General features: G+C 42.2%; 2 protein-coding genes across 15 annotated transcripts in view; one reads left to right on the forward strand and one right to left on the reverse strand.

Moving 5' to 3' along the window:
• Positions 1-23,387, forward strand: part of LOC138623400 (cytohesin-1) — a 149,695-nt gene that overhangs the window by 122,980 nt on the left and 3,328 nt on the right. The window lies entirely within an intron of this gene.
• Positions 9,495-23,387, reverse strand: part of LOC138623397 (BAH and coiled-coil domain-containing protein 1) — a 64,283-nt gene continuing 50,390 nt past the window's right edge. For 7 of the 12 annotated variants that reach the window (XM_069702901.1, XM_069702912.1, XM_069702906.1 and 4 more), the window contains exons 15-29: positions 21,764-21,878; positions 21,215-21,449; positions 20,898-21,092; positions 19,830-20,003; positions 19,406-19,695; positions 18,927-19,007; positions 18,441-18,570; positions 18,225-18,339; positions 17,511-17,586; positions 14,830-14,938; positions 14,627-14,743; positions 14,372-14,521; positions 12,170-13,425; positions 11,783-12,019; positions 9,495-11,690 (exon numbers count right to left, since the gene is read on the reverse strand). In XM_069702901.1, the coding sequence (XP_069559002.1) occupies positions 11,481-11,690; positions 11,783-12,019; positions 12,170-13,425; positions 14,372-14,521; positions 14,627-14,743; positions 14,830-14,938; positions 17,511-17,586; positions 18,225-18,339; positions 18,441-18,570; positions 18,927-19,007; positions 19,406-19,695; positions 19,830-20,003; positions 20,898-21,092; positions 21,215-21,449; positions 21,764-21,878 (3,490 nt within the window). In that variant the 3' untranslated portion in view covers positions 9,495-11,480. The remainder of the gene's footprint in view (positions 11,691-11,782; positions 12,020-12,169; positions 13,426-14,371; positions 14,522-14,626; positions 14,744-14,829; positions 14,939-17,510; positions 17,587-18,224; positions 18,340-18,440; positions 18,571-18,926; positions 19,008-19,405; positions 19,696-19,829; positions 20,004-20,897; positions 21,093-21,214; positions 21,450-21,763; positions 21,879-23,387) is intronic. The other 5 variants (XM_069702909.1, XM_069702911.1, XM_069702904.1 and 2 more) reach the window with 3 other exon arrangements.

Here is a 23,387-nt window from a genome sequence, read left to right on the forward strand (position 1 = left end):
CAATACACAGCACAGTTAGTGAAATGACTGTGTGCCAGCATATGTGTCTATGCAACACAGGAGTATGCATTTGTCCAGCGTATCCCTATGAGGAAGTTTAGGTATGTGCAAAGAGCAGGTGGTTCGGCATTTCAGATCAACTCTGAAGTAGAGGTGGGAATCACTCGAGACTCTGCGATATGATTTACCACAATACTTAAATCACAATATGATATTCTTGGTATTTTAAACATTTTGCTAAATGCTGAATATAGCAATAACGTGTATTGCAATTATTTCCTTTTTTTCCAAGTCCAAATTATGTCCCCCCCGAAAGAAAACTTTGTCAAAAAGAATTTACAGAATAAAGTTTTCAGTGCATTCCTCTCATTTTGGTCATTTTTATTGCAGCAAAATATGATTTTTAGGCCGATCGACTGACCAACATTGTCATAAAAAAAACTGTCCTAAATGTTGCATGCATCTGATGAATTTATTTATTTATGTAATAAAATATCAATCGTTGACATCAATGCATCGACACAATATTGCCATGCAAAATGTTGCTAAACTGTGCTGTAGCTTATTGATTTCTTTTCCACCTCTATTCTGAAGGCCTTGCAGTTACTCATGCTGTTAACACGCACACATATTCAGCTTTTGGGAGTCTTTGCACTAAAAGAGTCAGTTTGGAATCTGTAAAATGATGGGGGTCTTGTTTACTATCAGATCCACTGAAAGACTTTCTGTCATTTGTACTTGCTTTAGTTTCTACCGCGCTGCGTCGTTTTTCTCATTTGCGAGTGTCACGCTGCAATAGTTGAATAAATTCAAATGCAGACACCAGAGTTGTTTTATGTTTCGCGCACTGAGGCTGCACTTTTGCTTCACACCATGGAGGATTTACTTGAAATGTCTGTGTTACTTGTGCTTACAGTTTGGTGGAGGTTTTTCTGTAATGTCTGCAACTGCTCCATAACGGAGTCGCTCAAAACTGAATGATCCGAACTTCAGTGCCCTTTTTAAAAGGGAGCAGTTAGTGGTTGAGAGTGATCCGTTTGTCCGGCTTTCTTCTCCCAGCACCTTGTTAAGACCGAAACCTCACCTCAACCCTGCTACACACACACACACACACACACACACACACACACACACACACACACACACACACACACACACACACACACACACACACACACACACACACACACACACACACACCAGGCTGTCTGTCCCCTGTGCAACCCCCTCCACAGTCAGAGGCCAGACAGGGTCAAGCAGAGGGCGAGACATTTATGAGGTGTAGATATTTGTGCAGGAAAGCATTCCTCCTGTTGACACTGAGCAACACAGTCTGGATGCTGACCAAGCTGAACCAGACAGGCTCCGAAACGTAAGGCAGACATACCCGTCTGTCGAGTGAGAGGCAACAGAACCCTCGTTAAGCTCTTTAAAATGCGGTCCAAATGAGAAAAGTGATAGTTTGGGTGCATTGACATGTTTTTGTGACTTTATCATCCCCACAGACACGCTGTGTTTGGTTGGTTTAATTTAGAGGGTATAATTTGTCAGAAAGATCTTTGATTACAGACCAGAATTACCTTATTAGATCCTTGATGATTAATGATTAACCCTTTTATTTATAATGTATCTCTAAGCTCAGAGGAGTAATGAAGCAAAACCATCTCAAAACATGTTAATAACACACCCACTCTTAACCCCTGTCCTCGACTTGAGTGGAGAGGAGAGTCCCTTTTGACACCATGCTGCTCATGCAGGAAGGGCCTGGGCTCGGACACGGGGCAATGGCCATAGTCAACACAAAAGATTGTGGTGGTAAACAGAACTGTTTGTGTTCACTGGGCTGCTGTTGGAAATGAATGATGGGCCCATTAGCCCCCGCCTGGGCATTAGGGGGAGGGGTAGCGACGCTCGGGCTCCATGCAGGACAAAAAGACCCCTGGGCCTGCAGAGAAAGGTCACTGACCCATATTGTGTCTCCTTCAGGCCTCGCCAGTGGTTATTGCACTGATTCAGGTTACAGAAATTGGCTTTGTCAAAGCTGATGAGCACACATGCAAATGGACAGATGCTTTAGGTTATGGATGGTGGAATATACCTGCTCCTCCAGGCACTGAATGGAGGAACATATTGCTGGTGGCATTTTGTGCTCTACTAAAAATTCTTGATACTGGGCTGTTTGTGAATCAAAATTTGAGTAAAAAAAAAATAACTTTCAGTCTGTGAGCTTATTTAGTATAGTACTTGTTTAGGATGTTGTAACGTGCTTTGTGTTCCACTAGAGAGCACCCTTCTTTACCTCTAGCTCTCATTCAAGCGATATAAACAGTAGCGGCTGGTGATACAAATATTTGTTTGTTTGTTTGTTTTTGGGGGTGGTTGGGCGGGAGGGGGGGGGGGCAAACTTCAGCTAAGCCAAAAAAAAAAATCCAGAAACAACACAACACAATCATGTTGCCTGCCAGTAGCACTACTTGAATACACATTTTGCCCTTCTCTCCTTCTGGCCTGTCAATTTCTCAATGACTGGTTAGAGTCAGTCATCTCAGTCACCAGTTTCTTTTCTATTGACAGCGCGGACAGTGAGCCTCAAACTGCAGCAGCCTGTGTAGACGTGGAGATGGGGATCTGTGTGTAGCTGACCCAAAGTGAGCACACAGCTAGTGTCTGTCAACACAGATATTGACACATTTGGTCGATGATACCAGTATTTGTCAAAAGTATATTATTCGTACCGGATACTCGTTTCAGCCAAGTGCTCGTCTAAACCCCAGAAATAACCGAATTTTCCGAATGTTCCACTTAAATCTGCTGGTCAGATTGAAAAGAAGAAGCAGCCGTGTAATTACGTAATGGCGGATGTGAGTTGCACCTGAAAGACGACGTCGACAGTTGTCCAATTATATTAGCTAAAGAAACTTAAGACAATACAGATTCGCTTCCAATAAAAGAGGGAGGGTCTGGTGGGAAGGGTTCTGTCTTCCGGTGGACGACTGTCGCGAAGGTTTCCCGTCTACCATTGAGTACTGATTGACTGATGATTCTCACCTGTGGGGACGGGGAGGATCATGTGGAGAATAAAAGTGGGAGTAAATGGCCAGGCGGCGCGTGATAGAGGGCTAGGCTGCCTTACCTGCTGCTCACCGCGTTGAGGGCACCGAGGTGGTTGCTGTGCGCAACTTTTAGTGTTGCCGGCAGCAAAGACAATTAATCAGGGGAGACGTTCCAGAGCTAGGAGGGGAGGCTGGACGCCTCCTTTAGATAGAGAGGAACCGGGAACTAGCTGTTTCCCCGACCTGCATCCTGAAAGTTATTACCGCCTTGGCTTCCTGACACCAACCTCACGACATCACGCCAACATAACCAGCAGGTTGTTTGCTGGGGTCCCTGTGAGCACTTCCGGATTCCACGACAAAGACTATGATTCGCGACCCACGTGGGGGTCTTGTCGCTGGACCGGCGGGATATTCATTCCTCTATTTTCATATTCTTATATTGTCTTCTTAGTGTTGTTTGATATGCACTGTATTTTTCTTAGAAAGTTGATTTTAATAGATTGACAGCCTACAAGGCACCATAGAGGCAACGTTGTTAAAGAGACCCCCCCCCCCCCCCTTAATGTTTAAGAGGGTTTGACCCATCTGTAGTTGTGGTGGTCCGGATTGATTGCTGTGTTTCATTGGTGTGAAGTGCGCCCCCTGGTGTGTGCCTTAGATCGTATGCAGTGATTTAGGGTGGGGGTTAAATCTAGTTTTAACTCACTGTCCTGGCCACGAGAGGGGCCCCATGCTGATTAAGTGTTGACCTTATAGGGAGCTCTTATTGGGGTGTTCAATGCGCAATGGTTTAATTTAAATGACTGTGATCAATAAAGTTTATTTTCCTGTGAATTTACATCTGTCTCTGTGGTGAATATTCTCCTGTCTCTGACTCCTGGCCAGACCAGATTAATAGAGGTGGTGGCAGCCATCGATTTGAATCCAAACCCTTACAATCAATCTTTATTACATTAATATATAGAAATCCCTTCATTTTGATCAGAAACAAACATTTAATTTGAATAAAATTTAACATTTTGTAAATATTTATTTATATGTTATTACTAAAAAAATATATGCATCCTATATAATAGACTCATTTATAAAATAAAGAAATTACACATTTACACATTTTAAAAACATTAACACGCTGAATGTGGATGGACTTGTTCGAGGACTTGGGATAAATTGATAGTTTTAACCCAAAACACCTCCAATAGATACACCATAAAAGAACCAATTCGTTTTTTTAAAAAAATAGGCAAACGCACTTTATCACGAATCACAAAAATTCACATCTATCTCTGAATCATTCAACATTATATTTACAGAGCTTGGCAGATAAACCCAGTTGGCTTTATTTGATGCTGTGACAGATCTGTCTCTATTTACTAAGGAACACAAAGCTCACATAAACTTAGTTCAGCCAGAGACACTTACATCAAAGGATTTATTGCAACAAATAAAAGAATTTGGCAGAAAAGGGGCTTTGTGCTTGATGGCGTTTCGCAAAAAGAATCCAAGTAGCCTCAACATTCTTTGGGGATCACATTAGACCTCGCTATGGGGCATAAAGAACAGAGCCAGGCACAGAAATATAAATGAGATATGTGATATGCATAATGCACAACAAGGCAAGAGCCGCACCACATATAGTGATAGGAAGCTAGAAGAGGTGGAGGCTGGGGGATGGTTAAGGATGAAATCAGTCACGTGACATAAGTCAGAGTAAACGGTATAACCGGGAGCAGCCAAGGCAGCACAGATGATCAATAGAACGAGTGCAAGCAAGTGATCAAGACTCCTCACTGACTTGTGTACTCGCTGTTCTGGCAATTGTTTTAGTCAAACGATACTGATCAGCTGATGACGTGCAATTTAAGTGCTCGGCCTCGACTAGTTACTCCACTTGTGTTCATTGCTAACATTTTGCACGTCCTCTCTTTTTTTTGTCTTCCTTTTACAAAACTGCACTTAGACTGGGTTTGGTTTGTTTTGGAAACATCTCGTCGATGTGGATTTATTTTGTGCCCATTGGGAAGCCAAAATTCAATTTATTTTAGTATGAAGGTATTTTTTATGTCTTTATTATGCAAGCAAAAAAAAAAAACAGTTTTGAAAGCAAATATCTCGCACTGTAATCAAAAATTACGTTTGTGAGTAAAAATATATAAACAGAATATAATTATTTGCATTGCAAACAAATTTGCTCATAGTTTTGTTAGTGTTGGTCGCAGAATTAAAACCTTTGCTTTCAAACATGGGCGTGACCACGGCCTTTGTGGGGGTCATCTCCCCCCCAATACTGAGAAAATACCAATCTATCCCCCCCAATCAAAGTAGAAAATATGTTCATTATATTGTCCTTTTATGAACACAATCAATGCTTCTGTCTGTTGTTATTTGCGGTTTATTTTCTATTTATTTCCTAATAACCTAATAAATAAACCCAACTGTATGATTTCCCATTCTCCTCCTGCTACGGCCTCATAGGTAGTTACGCAACAAATAGAAGGATTTATGTTTTTAATGATTATAACACTGCAGGCTGTATTAACTTTGTCTGTAGGCTGCAGCACAAAGTAGGGAATGACAACAATGACCACAAAACAGATGGAAAAAAAAAAAAAAAAAAAAAAGTTGAACAACGTTTACCCACAATGAAAGCACAGAAATCAAGGAAACATGACCAAATCAGGAAGTAAGATAAAACGGGCAGACAAAACGCTCTGCATCTGACAAGCCGCCGGTGGAATATGAAGCCACGCAGAGGACAGAACAAAGTCACGGCGCACACGCGACGCGGTGGACACGTCTTCAGTGGAATATGCGGGTTAGACCTCTCTGTCGGATCAGAAAACAGCTGTAATATCGCTCTGCCCGAAGCCATCAGAAATCCATTAATAGATACAGTAATTTTAACATGTAGGAAACTGGAGTCGAGTATGGTGGCTTTGAACAGAGCGATATGGGATTATGGGTATGTAGCCTAACATCCACAACAGAAACATTGCTATCTATCGGTGATATTTATCACTGATCCTTTAGGTTTGTAGGTTTCCCAAGTAAAAAGAAAACAGAATGTTGTAGTGAAGAAATTTCCCCTCGGGGATTAATAAAGTGTATCAAATCAAATCAAAATCAAATGCAAAGTTCATCCATGTTGTGGACCATATTGTTACATTTTCATGACATTTTGGACAACGTATTGTACTGACGTTTTTTGAAATTTTGACAATTTTATAACATTTTTGGATCACATACTATACCAAGACATTTTTATGACATTTTGGGACGACATACTATGGTATGACGTTGTTTTCTCATTTTGGATGACATACTATTGTTTGACATTCACATTTTGGACAAAATGCTTGATTATGACGTTTTATGACATTTTGGACGACGTAATATATAAATGACTTTTTCATGACTTTTAGGACAGGATATGAAGACGACGTCATACCATAGCATGAGAAAAACAACAACAACAACAAAAAACTGCAATGATAGCATGGGCATGGTGGTATAGTGGTTAGTGCTGTTGCCTTCCAGTGAGAAGGTCATGGTTTCAATTCTAGCTTGAGACATGTACAGTGGTGTGAAAAAGTGTTTGCCCCCTTCCTGATTTCTTATTTTTTTGCATGTTTGTCACACTTAAATGTTTCAGATCATCAAACAAATTTAAATATTAGTCAAAGATAACAAGTAAACACAAAATGCAGTTTTTAAATGAAGGTTTTTATTATTAAGGGAGAAAAAAAAAAAAAAAAAATCCAAACCCACATGGCCCTGTGTGAAAAAGTGTTTTGCCCCCTAAACCTAATAACCGGTTGGGCCACCCTTAGCAGCAACATCTGCAATCAAGCGTTTGCGATAACTTGCAATGAGTCTTTTACAGCTGTGGAGGAATGTTGGCCCACTCATCTTTACAGAGTTGTTGTAATTCAGCCACATTGGAGGGTTTTCCAGCACCAACCGCCTTTTTAAGGTCGTGCCACAGCATCTCAATAGGATTCAGGTCAGGACTTTGACGAGGCCACTCCAAAGTCTTCATTTTGTTTTTCTTCAGCCATTCAGAGGTGGACTTGCTGGTGTGTCATCATCATTGTCCTGCTGCAGAACCCAAGTTGGCTTCAGCTTGAGGTCACCAACAGACGGCCGGACATTCTCCTTCAGGATTTCTTTGATAGACAGTAGAATTCATGGTTCCATTTATCACAGCAAGTCTTCCAGGTCCTGAAGCAGCAAAACAGCCCCAGACCATCACACTACCACCACCATATTTTACTGTTGGTATGATGTTCTTTTTCTGAAATGCGGTGTTACTTTTACGCCAGATGTAACGGGACACACACCTTCCAAAAAGTTCAACTTTTGTCTCGTCAGTCCACGGAGTATTTTCCCAAAAGTTTTGGGGATCATCAAAATGTTTTCTGGCAAAAATGAGACGAGCCTTAATGTTCTTTTTGCTCAGCGGTGGTTTTGGTCTTGGAACTCTGCCATGCGGGTCATTTTTGCCCAGTCTCTTTCTTATGGTGGAGTCATGAACACTGACCTTAACTGAGGCAAGTGAGGCCTGCAGTTCTTTGGATGTTGTCGTGGGGTCTCTTGTGACCTCTCGGATGAGTCGTCGCTGCGCTCTTGGGGTAATTTTGGCCGGCTGGCCACTCCTGGGAAGGTTCACCACTGTTCCATGTTTTCTCCATTTGTGGATAATGGCTCTCACTGTGGTTCTCTGGAGTCCCAAAGCTTTAGAAATGGCTTTATAACCTTTTCCAGACTGATAGATCTCAATTACTTTCTTTCTCATTTGTTCCTGAATTTCTTTGGATCTCTGCATGATGTCTAGCTTTTGAGGATCTTTTGGTCTACTTCACTTCAGGTCCTATTTAAGTGATTTCTTGATTGAGAACAGGTGTGGCAGTAATCAGGCCTGGGTGTGGCTAGAGAAATTGAACTCAGGTGTGATAAACCACAGTTAAGTTATGTTTTAACAGGAGGGGGCAAACACTTTTTCACACAGGGCCATGTGGGTTTGGATTTTTTTTTTCTCCCTTAATAATAAAAACCTTCATTTAAAAACTGCATTTTGTGTTTACTTGTGTTATCTTTGACTAATATTTAAATTTGTTTGATGATCTGAAACATTTAAGTGTGAGAGACATGCAAAAAAATTGGAAATCAGGAAGGGGACGAACACTTTTTCACACCACTGTATACATTCATCCCAAAAATAAGAAAAAGATGTCCTCCAAAATATGAAGAAAACTTCTTAACTTTTTTTTCATCCAAAAAATTAAAAAAAATCGTAAGGCTATAGTATGACTGTTTAAAATAGTATGAAGAAAACATCATACTATAGTATGACTTTTTTTGGTCCCAAAAATCATAGAAACGTACGGCTATAGTATGTCATCTAAAATATGAATAAAAAGTCCAAAAAACACAAAAAAATATGACGTTTCTTTTCGGCCCAAAAAAATTAAAAATACTGAAGACTACAATATGTCGTCTAAAATATGAAGAGGAAGTCATACCATAGTATTTCGTTCGAAACGTAATGCTATAGTATGACATTTTTTTCGTCCAAAAAAATCATAAAAAACGTCATAATATAGCATGACGTTTTGAACGACATACTATGGTGTTCTCTTAATATTTTAGACGACATACGTCTTAAGTGTTTAAAAAAAGTTTGACGGAAAAAAAACGTCATACTATAGCATGACGTTTTGGACAACATACTATGGTATGACTTTCTCTTCATATTTTAGACGACATGCTGTCGTCTTAAGTATTTGTAATTGTTTTGGCCGAAAAAGAAAGTCATACCATAGTATGACATTTTAGTGATTATTTGGACGAAAAAAATGTCATACTAGAGCATGACGTTTTGAACGACAAAATCGTCTAAAATATGAAGAAAAAGTCACTATAATATGTCGTCCAAAATATGAAAAAATGCCATACTATGCTAATAAAGCATGACCTTTTTTTTCGTCCAAAAAAACCAAAACGTAAGGCTGTAGTATGACTTTTCTTTAGATATTTCGGACGACACACTATAGTATGACTTTTTTTTTAAAATATTTTGGTCGACATGCTATAGTATGACTTTTTTAAATATTTCAGACGATATGTTATCGTGACTTTTTTTTTTTAATCATATTTTAGGCGACACACTATAGTATGACCTTTTTTCATATTTTGAATGACATTATTATTTTTTGAAATATGCCCGACCCGCCTGCTTCCCGGCGTGCAGCATGCAAGGGCCTCATATCACAGCTCGCAGTATTCATTTCTGCGTTGTATTTTTGATCAAACTACATTGAACTGTATATTTGCAACAAATACTGCATTTAACATAAATTTGTTGATGGGACATGGCAGGCACAGTCAGATAAAGAGGACAAAATAATAATAGAGAATAATAGAACCAATTCACAGAGGTTTTGTGGATGAGAAGAATCCAGTGTTGCTTTATTTTATTTCACTAGATGGCCTCTACAAGACCAATTTTATTTAAGAAATGCAAATGCGACATCACACCAAGAAGAACAATGTCACATTCTCATAAAGCGCTCTTGGCATGAACAAACAGCAATGTTGACAATAAATAAAATGTTGGCGAACAAAATAAAACTTTGTGAACAAAAAATACTCAGGATTGCATATCATGACAAAAATAGAGAAAATGTACTTGGCACAAATTAAATAAACTTCAGTAATTTTCAGATTGAGCGAACCTACTCTAAGTCCATTGCTTTGTGAATCTGATTGTCCTTCACAGTTAGCATCGAGTATGTGTGCATACTGTACAAAATAGACACAGATGGCTAATGAAACTAAAATAGATTAATTCCAACAAATTGCCAGTTCTCAGCGTCTTACTTTGTCAGTACCCTGAACTTAATAGTCACACCCCCAGGTGGCATTTTGGTGCACATTTTTGTACCAAACAAAACTGCAGGTACATGTGCAAGAAACCATTGTCACGATGCAAAGCCAATATATGCACATAGTGGAGGACGGGTATCCTATAAGTTACCAGTGATTTCTGATTTGAGTTCAGTACAGGTGCTTGAAAATTTAAATAAAGGAAATTAAGATATCAAAGACACTTTGGTATTTTATAGGCCATACTGTGCTAAACTATGCACTGATGAGTGAAATGCACATTTAACACATTTTCATTAAAAGACCCAGTCGTGTTCTAAATTGATTTGTGTGGGCATGATAAATAGTGATGCCAGGACACTCATCGCACACAAATATTGTGTCAAAATGGTTCACTCAAATCACTGATCTTAAATAATTTTTGACCCGTGATTGCAGTCCAGTGGGATCTGCCTTGCAATGACGACCAACTGAGAGGTACATAAATAAAAAGGTGTTTTAAAATAGGCTAACAAAAATGTGAAGTAACAGAACACTTTTTTTTTTTTTTTTAAAAAGCCACTTGACCTATTTTTTTTTTTAACAGGATGACCCCTCTCTCTCAGAAAGTGAGTCCTGTCCTGTTATCGACTAAATCCTTTTGTCTTTGTCTGTGCTCTGTCTATCTCGGTCTGTCTCAGCAGGGCATATGCAGTGCAACACTAACATCTCCAATCCTGACTTCTCAAAGCAAAGGATAAACACAAGGTGATGTATTCTACACCCATATAAAAATAAATCAATTGCAAACATGGAAAGATACATCTCATATATACAATAAACTCCTATATAAAATAGCTTTTATGTACATATAGACAACAGACAACAATACAATAATCGAACTGTACAATGTACACCTGAATAGTTAAGACAGGTGAGAGGTACTGAAGTGTATGGCTTGATTGGGAAAAATTCAAAATATTTACAGACATCAACTTTACGTCCTTTACATGTTTTCAACTTCTCTGGAATGAAGAGGCCTTGGGAGCGCCCCATGCCTCACTTTCGTCTCCATTCCCTCAGGTAAGGCTACCTTTTAATAGATTGGTCCACGGTGACTACTGAGCCTCATTACTTTGCACAGTTCAATGCGATCTCAGCTCTCCTTTGGTGACATATTATAGGAGCTGGAAGAATGAGTCTTAAAAAAACAGTTGTGAAAGCTGTCAATCACATAGAATCTCTTAAAATAAGATTAGTTAGACGATTGAAACGCCCCTTATTGAATGTTGTAATGCCCAGGAAGACCCAGACTTTCTGCTATTCTTCATGAAAGGATCAACTGGTTATGACCATCCCCTTCACTTCCACAAAGGTTAGACACCAACAGATTCCAGTGTGTAATCTCAAGAGAGCCCTGCTGTGGTTTTGTCCATGGGTCCTCGAGGCACACCACAGGAACATTTTGTCCTTTTGCAAGGCTGAACCGTCTCATTGGGCGAAGTCATGAAATTATATCCTTCCTCCAAAGAAGTCCATCAGTAGTTTCCTCATGGAGGTTCAGCACAGGATGGAAACCCCTTCAGCAGTGACCAACTGACCAGTAGTGGGGTCATACGTTCCTGCCAGGTAGTAGAGGTCTGGGGAGGTACTGTTCGGCTTCTGATTGCGAGTCAGACACTCGTATTCCTCCCTGCTCACCACCTGGCACTTATGAGAGATTGTCTGGACGTCATTCTCGTCCTCATGACACGACTGATACAGGGCGTGCTGGACAGGGGAAAAAACAGGGTTAGTTAAATCAAACTGCAATTTGAAAAGCTCCATGTACCGCAAATATGCCCTTCACCATCACCACTTACTTTGCCATCTCTGTGCCTCTTGCCCAGCTTGGTCTCCTCTGGATGGTAGAACCACTTGACTTTGACTACCATGCTGGAGGTCCAAGATTCCCAGAAGTTTTCAATTTGACCTACGTACGGGAGGTTAGGGCGTCCAGCTGAGAGGAACACAGCACAATCTCCCACTCTCACGGTGTCTCTGCCTCGCACAATGGCCTTATAAAAGAGCTTCCTGGCCTTTCCCTTTAGACCTCGCCTCTGTGGAAAAGTAGACACTTTGACCATTCTGCTTTGATAATGATTATTATCAATGACTCTCGACTTCAAGTGACTTGGTATTAAAGGATAACTGAACTTGTAAAACAAAACATGATGCGTTCAGTAGAAAGATGGATAAACTATTCTCACCTGTGTAGGGTTTCCTGACCACCTCCACATTTGTCGTCCTGCAAGGAATGCAGACATCTTGGGCCTTGGAATAAATGAAGTGTCAACTGAAAGCATCCTTGGTTTTTTCACAAAGTCCTTAGTTGGTTTAGAAGTGGAGCTGGTGCAATCTTTCCTCTTCAAGGACTTGCTGTTGGAGAGCTGGTTAGGCGGGCCTCCTTTAGCATTGGAAACAGCCACAGCTTTAGCCACAAAGGAGTGCTGGCGAGGCCTTGAAGAAGTGGAGGGTTCTGATGGTTGCAGGAGCCCCCGATGGGAGGACAGACAACTCTGCAGCATCAGTGTAGAACTGTCCTCATCCTCTGACGAGTAGGATGAATCGTTGTCAGAGGAACACAGGCTGGAACTTGAGAGAGAGCCTGAAGAGGAGGAGCTCGAAGAACCAGAAGAGGAAGAGGAGACAGAGAGACGAGAAAGGAAACGGCCAGCCGTCCTTAGTCCCCCTGAAGCTGCAGTCAGTGCCGCCCTCCTCCTCCTCTCTTCCTCTTCCTCTTCTTCCTCTTCATCATCATCCAGATCTGAGTAGGAGCTGTGACACTCTCTGTGAGAGCTGAAGCCCAAGTCGCTGTATTTCCCCAGATGCAGAGAAGGAGAGGACTTTCTTTGGGGTGTAGTCCCTTTTAGGAGAAGTTCTACCCTGGATGCACCGCCCTTTTTGTTGTCTTTGACCAGCAGGACTGGGTGAGAATATGCCTGTGTCCTGGGCATGCCACTCACATTGGTAGATCCACCTCTTGAAAGCATAGCCTTGCTGTTCTTTGTCTTGGGTGAGGTCACTCCTTCATGATCCAACTTCACCAGGAACTCTTGCCCGGACTTCCTGCCCCTTGGCATTACCAGTTCATCTTGCCTACGTTTCTCACCATACAGTCCACTTCTGGAGCCAAGAGATAAACCTGGACCCGGCCCCGTAGACTGAGCACAGAAGGAAGAGTAGCCATTTGCAATGCTTCTAAAGGAGTCCACCTCGAAGGAGCTGCTGCTGAAAAGGCCTTTGGTTGGGATGGAGGCCAGTGGCTTGTTTTGAGGCAATGAGAATAGATCAGCCTCCCTCCCTCTCAAGGCCTTCCTGGGGGCTCCATTGAAGTGAAATAGATTGTCAGACGTTCTCTTCCTGGTGTTAACCAATGAAGACCAACCCAGGAAAGGTGAAAGATTTTTATTGGCATTCTCAGCCTGCTGCTGCTTTTGTTTTTTCCCAGAGCCCTTTGGTCTCCCTACAGAGTAGAAAACATATTGAATATGTTTTAGTAATACATCACAAAGGATGGAACATGACTGGCTCATTTGTTCAAACTGTGTACTGACCAGTTTAAATCACTACACCTGTTCAGGGCAAGACAGCCCAATAACATAGGGTTGGTGCTAGATTGGATCACCTAGAGGGACGCACACTCCAAACTCTGCAGGGTTGTGATTTGTTGTTTCATAGTTGGTCCAATTCTTCCCTAACCCTTCCACAACATAACCAATCACAGGCAGATCATCCCTCCTGGTCATCCGATCTATTACCAGCCATAAAATATCCCTACAATAAGTCCTGTAGTTGTTCATAGCTGCCCAGTTTATGTCAACGCTGTCAACTGAGTTGATTCAACTGAAAATGTATATGCATGTCGTCGACACAAAACATCTCACGATATAATGTATATTGTACGTCCAAAAAAAACCCACCAACAATAATCAAATGCAACCACAAAAATTGGCAGTGAGTAACTTAAGGCCTCTTTGACAGTTTGAACAAAAACTGAACATTACAGACTTCAATAAAATAGTATCAATTACGCTATTGTGTTTGCACTGCAGAGATAAGCAGTGTACAGATACATTGTATAATGAATTCAAGTCTAGAACCACTGGATGATAGCTCATATGTCAGGTTAAATCAAAAGTGTTTTGGTATGAAAAAATAAATGAGACATTTGAAATGTTTCCATTTGATGTAACGGGGCAGCAAAAAAAAAAAAAAACGTGGCATTTTTTTATATAAACGTTTCACTCACTTTAAGCTCAATATAGCTTAAATGATTTGTTAAAATAAGCATATAAATAATGCATGACAGGAAACTGCTCAGGAAAAGATGTGTTTTCTTTTCTTTGTGCAACTTTACAGTTTCAGGGATGTGCGAGTTAAAAATTCTGGTTTAAGGGATTAATTCCTACCTGGTCTTCTTTTAATAACATTCAGACTTTGGGTGTTGGTAACAGTATTGATAGTGCTGAGTCTGTCACTGATGGGGGCCTGCTCCAGACTGGAACAGGTCTTGGCTGATGTCCCACTGGGTACGAGCAGGACCGGAGATGACTCCCCACCTAAAGGACAAAAGGATAGAAGATCATCAGCTTTTAGTTCCAGTCTGACAATACACTGAAACATAAAAGGTCCAATTCCCAATTACAGAGAGAGGAGTCACCCACAGTGAATCTGATATCCTGGAGGCAGGAGGCGGATGTTTGGGAGAGAAATCTTCCCTCGGTCTCCATCATCAAACTCTACCATCACTCCTCCCTGCTTCCCCTCGTCAGATGAACCACCTGCAAGAGACAAAAAAAATGCACTTCCTCAGGTGTGCTGAAAATTGACTATATGTGCATACAGCTGAATATAGTTGCTGTCTCACCTCTGCGGACGTAGCCTGGGTATAAGCAGCGCGAGCGCTCGCTCCAGTGAGCACACACCCTGGTACCTTCACTGAGCACAGCCTCCGACTCTGGACGTACATCCAGGACCTGGAAGCGAGACCAAAACATAATTAAGATTCATTACAGGTTGCACACAAGTCGCACACAGACACGCATGCATACACACTCACACACGCATACAAACAGCGTGAGAGCAATGGAGCATTGTGCATGGGCAGCCACTGTGCCACGTTTCCAAGCGGCACTTATCTCATGCCAATGTGCCAGTCAGGGCTGAAAAGAGCGGAAGCCATGATGCAGTAAATCCTGACTTGCTGAGTAATACTAAAGAGGGCCTGAATAGAGGGCTTGTGATTGCAGGTTGCCAGATCCTCCCTCCAACAATGCAGGCAGCCCCAGCATCCGCCACTCACTGGGGGCTCTTTCAGGTTGCTTTCATTTACTGTTGCCATGGCAAGGGACCCTTTGACTGATGAGGTGTGGATGTGAGTGTGAGTGTGTGTGTGTGTGTGTGCACGTGCGTGAGTGTGTGTGTGTGTGCGAGGGAAAGAGAGGTCGGGTGAAAAATCGGGGGATCGGTGTCAGAGTCAAATAAATGGCTTTTGGACTAATTTAAAGACACAAAAGTGGAAGTATGGCATAATTAGAACCAGCTGCTGTGTGATGAGTGTTTGGATAAGAGCAACGTTGCCAGAAGTGCTTGGTGTCGAACTGCCGGGAGGGTTAGAAACGGCACTGGGAAGGCTTTGTGCAAAAACTACATTGATCATATGAGCAAGCTTACATGGATAAGAGGAGATAAGTGGCGATATACAAAGTGGACTAATGCACATGTGGGGGGCAAGATCTTCTACTGCTTAACAACAGGAACACTGATCTTTGTGGACAGCTGAATGCTACGATAAACAAACGGGGAGATATAAACAATAACGGGAGTTCTGGTTATTTGCATTTATAACAAGCAATAAGAAATGTTTTTTTTCTAGCAAGATAGAACATACCACTGTAAAAACCTACTTAAAAAGCAAGTGTAATTGAAACCATGTGAACCTGCGACCTGTTAATCTTAACAAAATTTGAACACGCGCGAAGTGAAAAGCTTTCAAGTTTCCTCACAATTTTCACAACAACTTTTCTCCTGCTTTAATCAGTCCCTCCAGGATTTTGCTGAAAGTTTGTGATTGTTGCGATCAAAAATGCCAGATTTTTCAGTAACTTTTCTCAAAGATTGTGATGCAATTTGCAAAATTGCAGGATCTTTTTTGTTGTTGTTGTTGTTATTTGGTCAAATTCTAGTAATTGGCAACAATGCAAGTCAACAACAACAACAAAAAATTGATTTTCTTCACCTACTACCTAATCAAGAAAGAGTCATATCTAATCATACTCATGACAGAAATAACGCATAGAAGTGCAACGATTGGTAACCCAATTCTACATTAGAAGAACATACTGTATTTCTCATAGACCCCCTCACTTCAGGTTCTTCCATTTTCCGATCACCTCGTATGTGATTTGTTTTGATGATTACAGGAGAGGTTGAAGAGCCTTGCTAGCCGTAAATGAGGAGTTACGATTGTTTGGCTGATAGTTTGTTAATAAAGTGAGTTTTGTTTGGAAAGGCTTACTTTGTGCTGTAATACCTTCAAGCACAGCTTCTATTAAGTACGTTTGTTGAGGAGAAATCGCAGGAAGTTTACAAAATAGCAAGAACTCGCCAATATAATGGAGATAGGTGGAATTTGCATTAAATGTTGCGATTGCAACATTTCCTGGGGCGATTGTTTAACTGGAAACATTAATAACACAGTCATCATAACTTTCGGTGAAAATGTTGACATGCTCTACTTCACCATAACCATCAGGAAATCAGTTACATCTCATATTGGATCACGAGTTGTAAAAAAAATTCCGTGTCACAAAATAATTAATAAATCACTACTTTAAATTCCATAATTTTAGGTGAAATATTAACACAAAACCATTTAAGAAGCGGCCTCTGCAGTTACTGTGCCCTCTAGGCAGCTTCTCCTTCGCCCTATTAGAGTGACAGCAAAAGTAGCTGATCCAAGGCTCAATGAAGCCAGTTCAACTCTGCTCTACTCTTTTCTACTCATCTTTGGACACTCCAGTGTGTGCAAACTCAATGTCCTGTCCCCTGTTTGGCAATAATGACAACTTATTTCCACACTTGGAGAACATGTGGGTATGAGGGCTTTGCTTTAGGGCGACCCAGTTGCTATTTGTGCGAATTAACCAGCATCCACTCACTCAACAAATGTCTCCTGCAGCAGAAAACACTGTGACGTCAACAGATAAAAAACCCAGCCCAGGTATGGTGCAAAGAAATGAACTAAAGCGAGGAAGAGTGTAATTATAAAGTACATGTATTGTAATAGCTTGATAGTCCTACACTTTTGCATCACTACTAAATATCCTGCCTGTTTGTTCCTAATCACTTAACAGTCCACAGTAGATGGCCCAAATGAGTGACTACAACAGAGGATGAAAGAAAGAAAGCTAAGGGATTAGTAGAGCAACAGAAAGAATGGAAGACAGTTCAAAGAACTTTTAAGAGACATAAAACTGTTTAGTGTCCAAACAAGAAATGGCTTCTCTTGTAACAAAGAATGTTTTAGTGCAGTGGGCTTGAACTTACAGCTTCCTGTAGCAGCTGCTCCAACGAATAGATTCTCGGGCGGTTTCCTCTTTCACCGTCAATAACGATGCTAAAGCTAGAGAGAGAGAGAGCGAGAGAGAGAGAGAGAAAAGGATGAGGCTATTTTCAGACGCTTGTAATATGCCTGCCTGGCTTCCATGTCATATGTTACTCCCACTCCGCTGTTGTTATAGCATCTTTTTGCTGCCAGAGCCAGAGGAGCAGTATCGATACTCAGAACTGACTATGGGATAATGTGGGGTGTGTTATATAAGGAAGAAAAGACGTGAAGAGAGATAGATAGAAAAAGTACTGGTGATAACCACGAGTTGCCTCGTGCAAAATTCCTTCTTTTTGTAATCAAGATGCCGACTTCAATAGACTTTGTTTGCATGATTGATTTTTTTTGAAAGGATCCATTAGCCTCTCCTAGGATAACTCATCATTTAGATTTATCACCACTTTTAGCCTGAGCTTCTGCACAGAAATGCCACTTTGCACAAGGTTTACTTTATTTCAGCACATAAGAAAAACAACATATGTAAAGAAGTCCCTGCAAATTTCAGTAAATTAAGAAATTCATAATTTGGTTCTGCTGACTTCGATTTCAACCTTAATAACTTCCTTAATAGGTCAGAATATTGTATTTACATGACAAAACAGTATTTCCTTATCTTTGTGTGTACTGAACAAACATCCGGGCTGTTCACTTACATGTCTGGGAGCTCCAGAGTGTGTACCCTGGCAGCATATAGGAGCTCATCCTCCTTAGATATCAGCACCTTCAGTCCATCAGTTAAGAGCTCTTTGGTCAAGACACAGTTAGGAGCTGCAAAAACCAAGAGCAAACATCACAATTTAAAATTCAACATCACTAAAATAACCTGCTGCTTTAAACAATGTTACAGGATACTAAGTTTTATCCCCAACCTTCGGGGCTCTTGTCGTTGTATGTGGGGCTTCCGTCCTCGTCTTCTTCTGAGAAGCTGCTGCCATCCATCTGAAAGCCCTCATCAGCCGCAAAGCTCTCCAGCAGACGACTCACTGCTCGTCCCTTTGGCTGTGGAATGTAACAGAAGGCACAGACAGAAGAATAAAAGGAATTGTTTAGCATACTACACAAACTAGCAATTAACCACATGGTGTACCGTCACCTATCTCAAGCCATTTTACTCTGTCACAGCACCGAAGTGTGAGCCGCCCCCTTTCCCACACCTTTTCTCCCATCCTCCTCTCCCCTAAGATTACTCAGCAGGAGGTTGGGCTGTGTCCAATGTGCGACGTACTTTTAATAGTTCTACAGTAACGGTCCTCATGGTGAGAATTCCAGGACAGTAAGACGTAACCAGATTTGTTGGAAGAAATTATGGAGGCTCGCATTTGGATTCTGGAGTTTTAATTCACTGTCACTGGTACCTGTTGGTCCTTGCACCTTCGTCCCCTGCTTCCCTCCTCACTCTGTAAAGACGGGGCCCCGATCGACCAGCAGCTTCTCCTCTGTGAAAGTCAGCACGAGAATGGACAAGATAAGTAGTAAGTGTGACATTATTTTAATATGCACTCTGGTTATCGTCACAGCCGGCCCAGGGGAAACAGAAAAGGATGCACATAATTGGGAAAAAAAAAAAAAATACATTGAGACTATGGGTTATAAATATGAGGTTCTGCTATAACTCAAAAACAATTTTAGTAAGTGACTTGAAGCGTGTCCGTTATGTGTGGCTGCTTTTATGCCCGGCGGCAAAGTTTGACGTGACATTCTTCACAATGAAATAGAACCTTAATATGACCACATCATGCCAGAATTATTTATTTTTATAGGTTTTTCTTTTTCTATTGTTTATTTTGTTAGTTTAAAGAGTGTAAGCAGTAGATCGAAAGTTCCATGAAAATACCTTATTGATTGCTCCTCTCAGCATGGTGCTCTTGCGGGTCGCCCTCTTCAGACGCTCACTGGTGGTTGGGAAGGTGACCAGTCCCATGCTCCTCCTGTATCGGTTGCCTCTTGTCCCGAGGCTCCCCCACCGAGGCTCCTTAGACCTGGGTCCGCATGTCCTTCTAACTCCTTCAAGCCGATGATCTTGGTGGTCTTGGTGTTTTTTGGCTGCAGTGACCATACTCATCCTACAGGTGGGCTTCTTCCTTACTTTGACTTCCCCCTCTGCTCCAGAGAGACTCTGCGAGCCTGTATGGTTCAATTACAGAAACAGATTTAGACCGAGCTAACAAGAAAGGAAGAGAAACAGAAAACAGATGCTTCCCATGAAGATGTGGGGCAGCTTTGTTGACCTATAAATCATTTTCAAAGGACACTCTTACCATAAAGCTCCTGTCTCTGTCTTTTGTTCCTGGCTTTCTGATTGGCCTCCAGTTTTACAACAGACGAGGGACTCGGGCCAGTCACAGAGGAGCTAGAAGTGACATCTCTGGGGGGCTGGCCTCTGTAATCTGGACCTTCATCAGTGTCATAACTGCCTTCCTCTTCTTCATCTTCTAATGGGGACAGAAAACAAAAAAAGCGCAGATCTTTTATTAATGGGTAGATTATTTTTCAACTCACATTGCATATCAAATCCATCTCTTTAAATCATTACCAACCAGTAAAGTTCTTCAACTTACTCTCAATCATTTCACAGGCACTTCATTAGCATGTACGTAAATAGTTTAACGGTTCATAGAAATGATGTATGAAGTGCTTTGCCTCAGCGGTATTTCCTGGTGTGAACCCACATGTTACTGTGAGCTAGTGTGCGCGGGAGCGTAGGAGGGAGTTTTTGTGTGTTTGTCGCTGCACTTTCTCAAGCAGATCTTTGACCCAGTCTGCAAGTCTCCAGGGCTGTCAAAGCCTCTCACAGCCAAGTGTCCACAGCTGTGGCTGCACATCTACACCAGACCGGCAGAGCCAATCACTGAGGTGTTGAATTTCCATGCACACTCCAGTCTGTTACAGAACATTCATCATCACCTTTTCACTCACCTCTGATTGGTTTCCAAGTGATTTGCAAATTAACAAAACTGGATTTAAAGGGTCGTTGTGTGTCTTTTAAAGGATGCCTGATTCAATGTGTTAGTAATCCCCTGGCCAGATATGTGTGTCAGGGTTTGTTTCTTTATTTTTTCAGCTTGAAACTGGTCAAATGTTTCTTTTATGCACAACATTTTAGAGCTGTATAGAATAAAGCATTTTGAGCCCTCAAAAAAAACGTTGACAGGTGGCTGTTAACACTTTCATAGCTGGCCAATTATCGCCAGCTCACTTCACTGAGTAAAAGAGAGAACCCAGAATTCAACAGCAAGAACACAGGGAAACATGTCACCTTTAAAAGTTCAAGGGTCAACACCGGCTTCAATACTTTCATAACTGGGTGTTAGTATTGGCTGCCTCACCTTGATCAGAGGAGTCACTCTCTGCTGGTGAGCTCTCTTCCTCCTCCATTGCTTCCCGTCTCTGGCCGCGGAGAACCTTCGCCCTGGGCTGGCTCAGATGGGAGGAACACTGTGTCAGGGCGGTGGATGCCTTTTTACGTCCACGGCGCACCAGTCCACTCCAGCTTTCTTGGGGGACACTGTCCACACTGGCTGCTGAGAAACCAATCAACGTTTAAATCTAGGCTAATTGTTGGAGGAAGTTTCACCAGTGAGAGTCTGTGCTTATTAATACCAAACAGCATGAGGCACAATCAGTAATGAGATTGCCTATCTACCTGTATCACTTTGTCCCCCAGACTCTCGCCTGGACTCGACTTTGCTCGTGCTCTGGCTTCTGTATCCATGCTTGGGGTTGGAGTTGCAGGGCGAAATGTCCTTGTCCCTGAAGCCTGTCCCTGAGAGATTCTTTTTAACCTGGCCCTTTTGTTTGAGCTGAGCCACATCACCAGCCAGCTTGGAGCTGAGCACAGTGTGAAGACTGCTTTTTCTGCAGCCCTGTGCTTTTATCTGCTGCAACAGAGAGAGTAGATGAGAGAGTCAGAGTCAGAGAAAGCCAGTTACACTCCCGCTTACAGCAGCCGCAAAGGCCTCAGAATGTCAGAGGAAGAGGACCCTCATTTGCTCACACAGAGAAGAAAAAGGAATAGTAGAAGCCCCAATGAAAAATATATTGATATGGAGAGCAGAGGATTTGACTCTTGAGGGTAGCACCTAATTAGAAGTGTGCAACAAAGGAATATATCTAATGCAAAGAAACAAAGGGTGGCCTCTTTCATTTCTAGTTGCACAGAGGACAAAAGGGAGCAGGACAAGGGGACCCTGACCTGTGTGCTGCTGAGTCGCTCAAAGCCTCGACTGGACAGCCTCTTCTTGCGTCTCTGGCTGTCTCCGCCCCCTCCTAGGTCCTCAGGCGACAGGCCAAGCCCCGCCCCCATCGACCTGACAGTCAAAACAAGGGAGAGGCATTCATTAGAGAAGAATGGTGGCAGTTTGAAAGGAAAAGAGGGGGTAGCACATCACAGGGGAAAAACAGAGTTGAGTCACCTCTCTGTAGGATCTAATAACTTTCTCTGTCTGATGAACAGAATGACAAACAAGGACAAGGAGAGCCCAGTGTCTGAGCCACACACTTGAAAAATTGGGATCTAACAAGGAACCTGGGATTGTTTGAGGGCAGTGTGGTATAAAAGGCATTAATGCTTTATCTAGGGAGTGTGTTTGCTGCCTGTGAAGCACTGCTGCTTTGAAGGATGCAGCGAATGGTTGGAAGGCATTGCATTTGTATGCGACCGTATTGTTTTCAGCACATATCATAGCTCTTCGGTTGCATTTTCATATCACTATGGCACACTCTTTCCCCTACACTGAGCAGCATCACAGGCCAGCCACTTCAAATGCCCTTGAATTTCCCTCTGGAAGGCTGCCCGTAGACCGCACCGACGTGAGCCAGGCCATGCTCAAACAAAAGATTAACTTCCCCTCTGCTCGTGTGCACACAGCCTCGGAAATCAGTCACATTTACAGAGTAAGCAGAGTTTAAAATGTGAAGTAGATAAAGTACTGCATATTCAAAATTTCATGTTTGCTCTCTGTTTGCATATTGTTTCGTACACAGTTCTGCAACCGCACATTGTTTGGAATCAAATGCGTGTGCGCTTCTTTTGTTTGTGTCATTTATCAGCGTAGGAGCGCAGGGTGTGAATACAGAGGATGTGTGTTGGCCTTCGCTGTGAGCGTGTCAGAGTGCACCTGTAACAGAAAAAGAATGAAGGCGATTGTCAGGCAGTGGCACTGTCTGCCCACTGACTGACAGGAGAGTGACAGAGGTGCCAGTGAAGTGTGAGTTGTCCCTGTGAGGCAGATCCCGCCATAGCTCGCCTTCCGCTGCTGACAAACACAATGTGACAGAGACCCTCCCCTCTGCGGGGGGGCTGCTGGGCCTCAGCGTACAGTGACTAATTAAACAGAATTGATTAGTCGGGTTTGCTGGCAAGCAGCAGTTCTCTCCAACCTTCCCTCCAATCAAAGAAGCACCACAGAGGAACTCTGTGCCTTACCCATAGGATTAACAAGAGGCCTGCACAAAAACAAACAATGCCTGCATAAACGCTTGTAAGCACACAGCTGCATCCGTACTTAATTGCCCAGATGCATCGGCTGCACCAGCACGGAGGCTTGAACATATCTCAAACGTGAAGGTTCAAGCAAAAATAAGGTCGGGATAGTTGCCCACTGACCTCCATTAGCACAGAGGTGTCATTGCCTTGTGGTGGCACAAGTGGCAGGTGCAATACATGCTTTTACAGAATCCCACCATGTAACACAACATGAGGCTAATCAGTCCCCAGTCAGAGGCATCACATCATTCTCTTGTGCTTTTTACACACACACACACACACACACACACACACACACACACACACACACACACACACACACACACACACA

Source organism: Brachyistius frenatus, unplaced genomic scaffold (assembly GCF_029030835.1).
Source record: "Brachyistius frenatus isolate BFR_SWC_R1_liver_20210118 unplaced genomic scaffold, ASM2903083v1 Contig_43, whole genome shotgun sequence".
NCBI lineage: Eukaryota > Metazoa > Chordata > Actinopteri > Embiotocidae > Brachyistius > Brachyistius frenatus.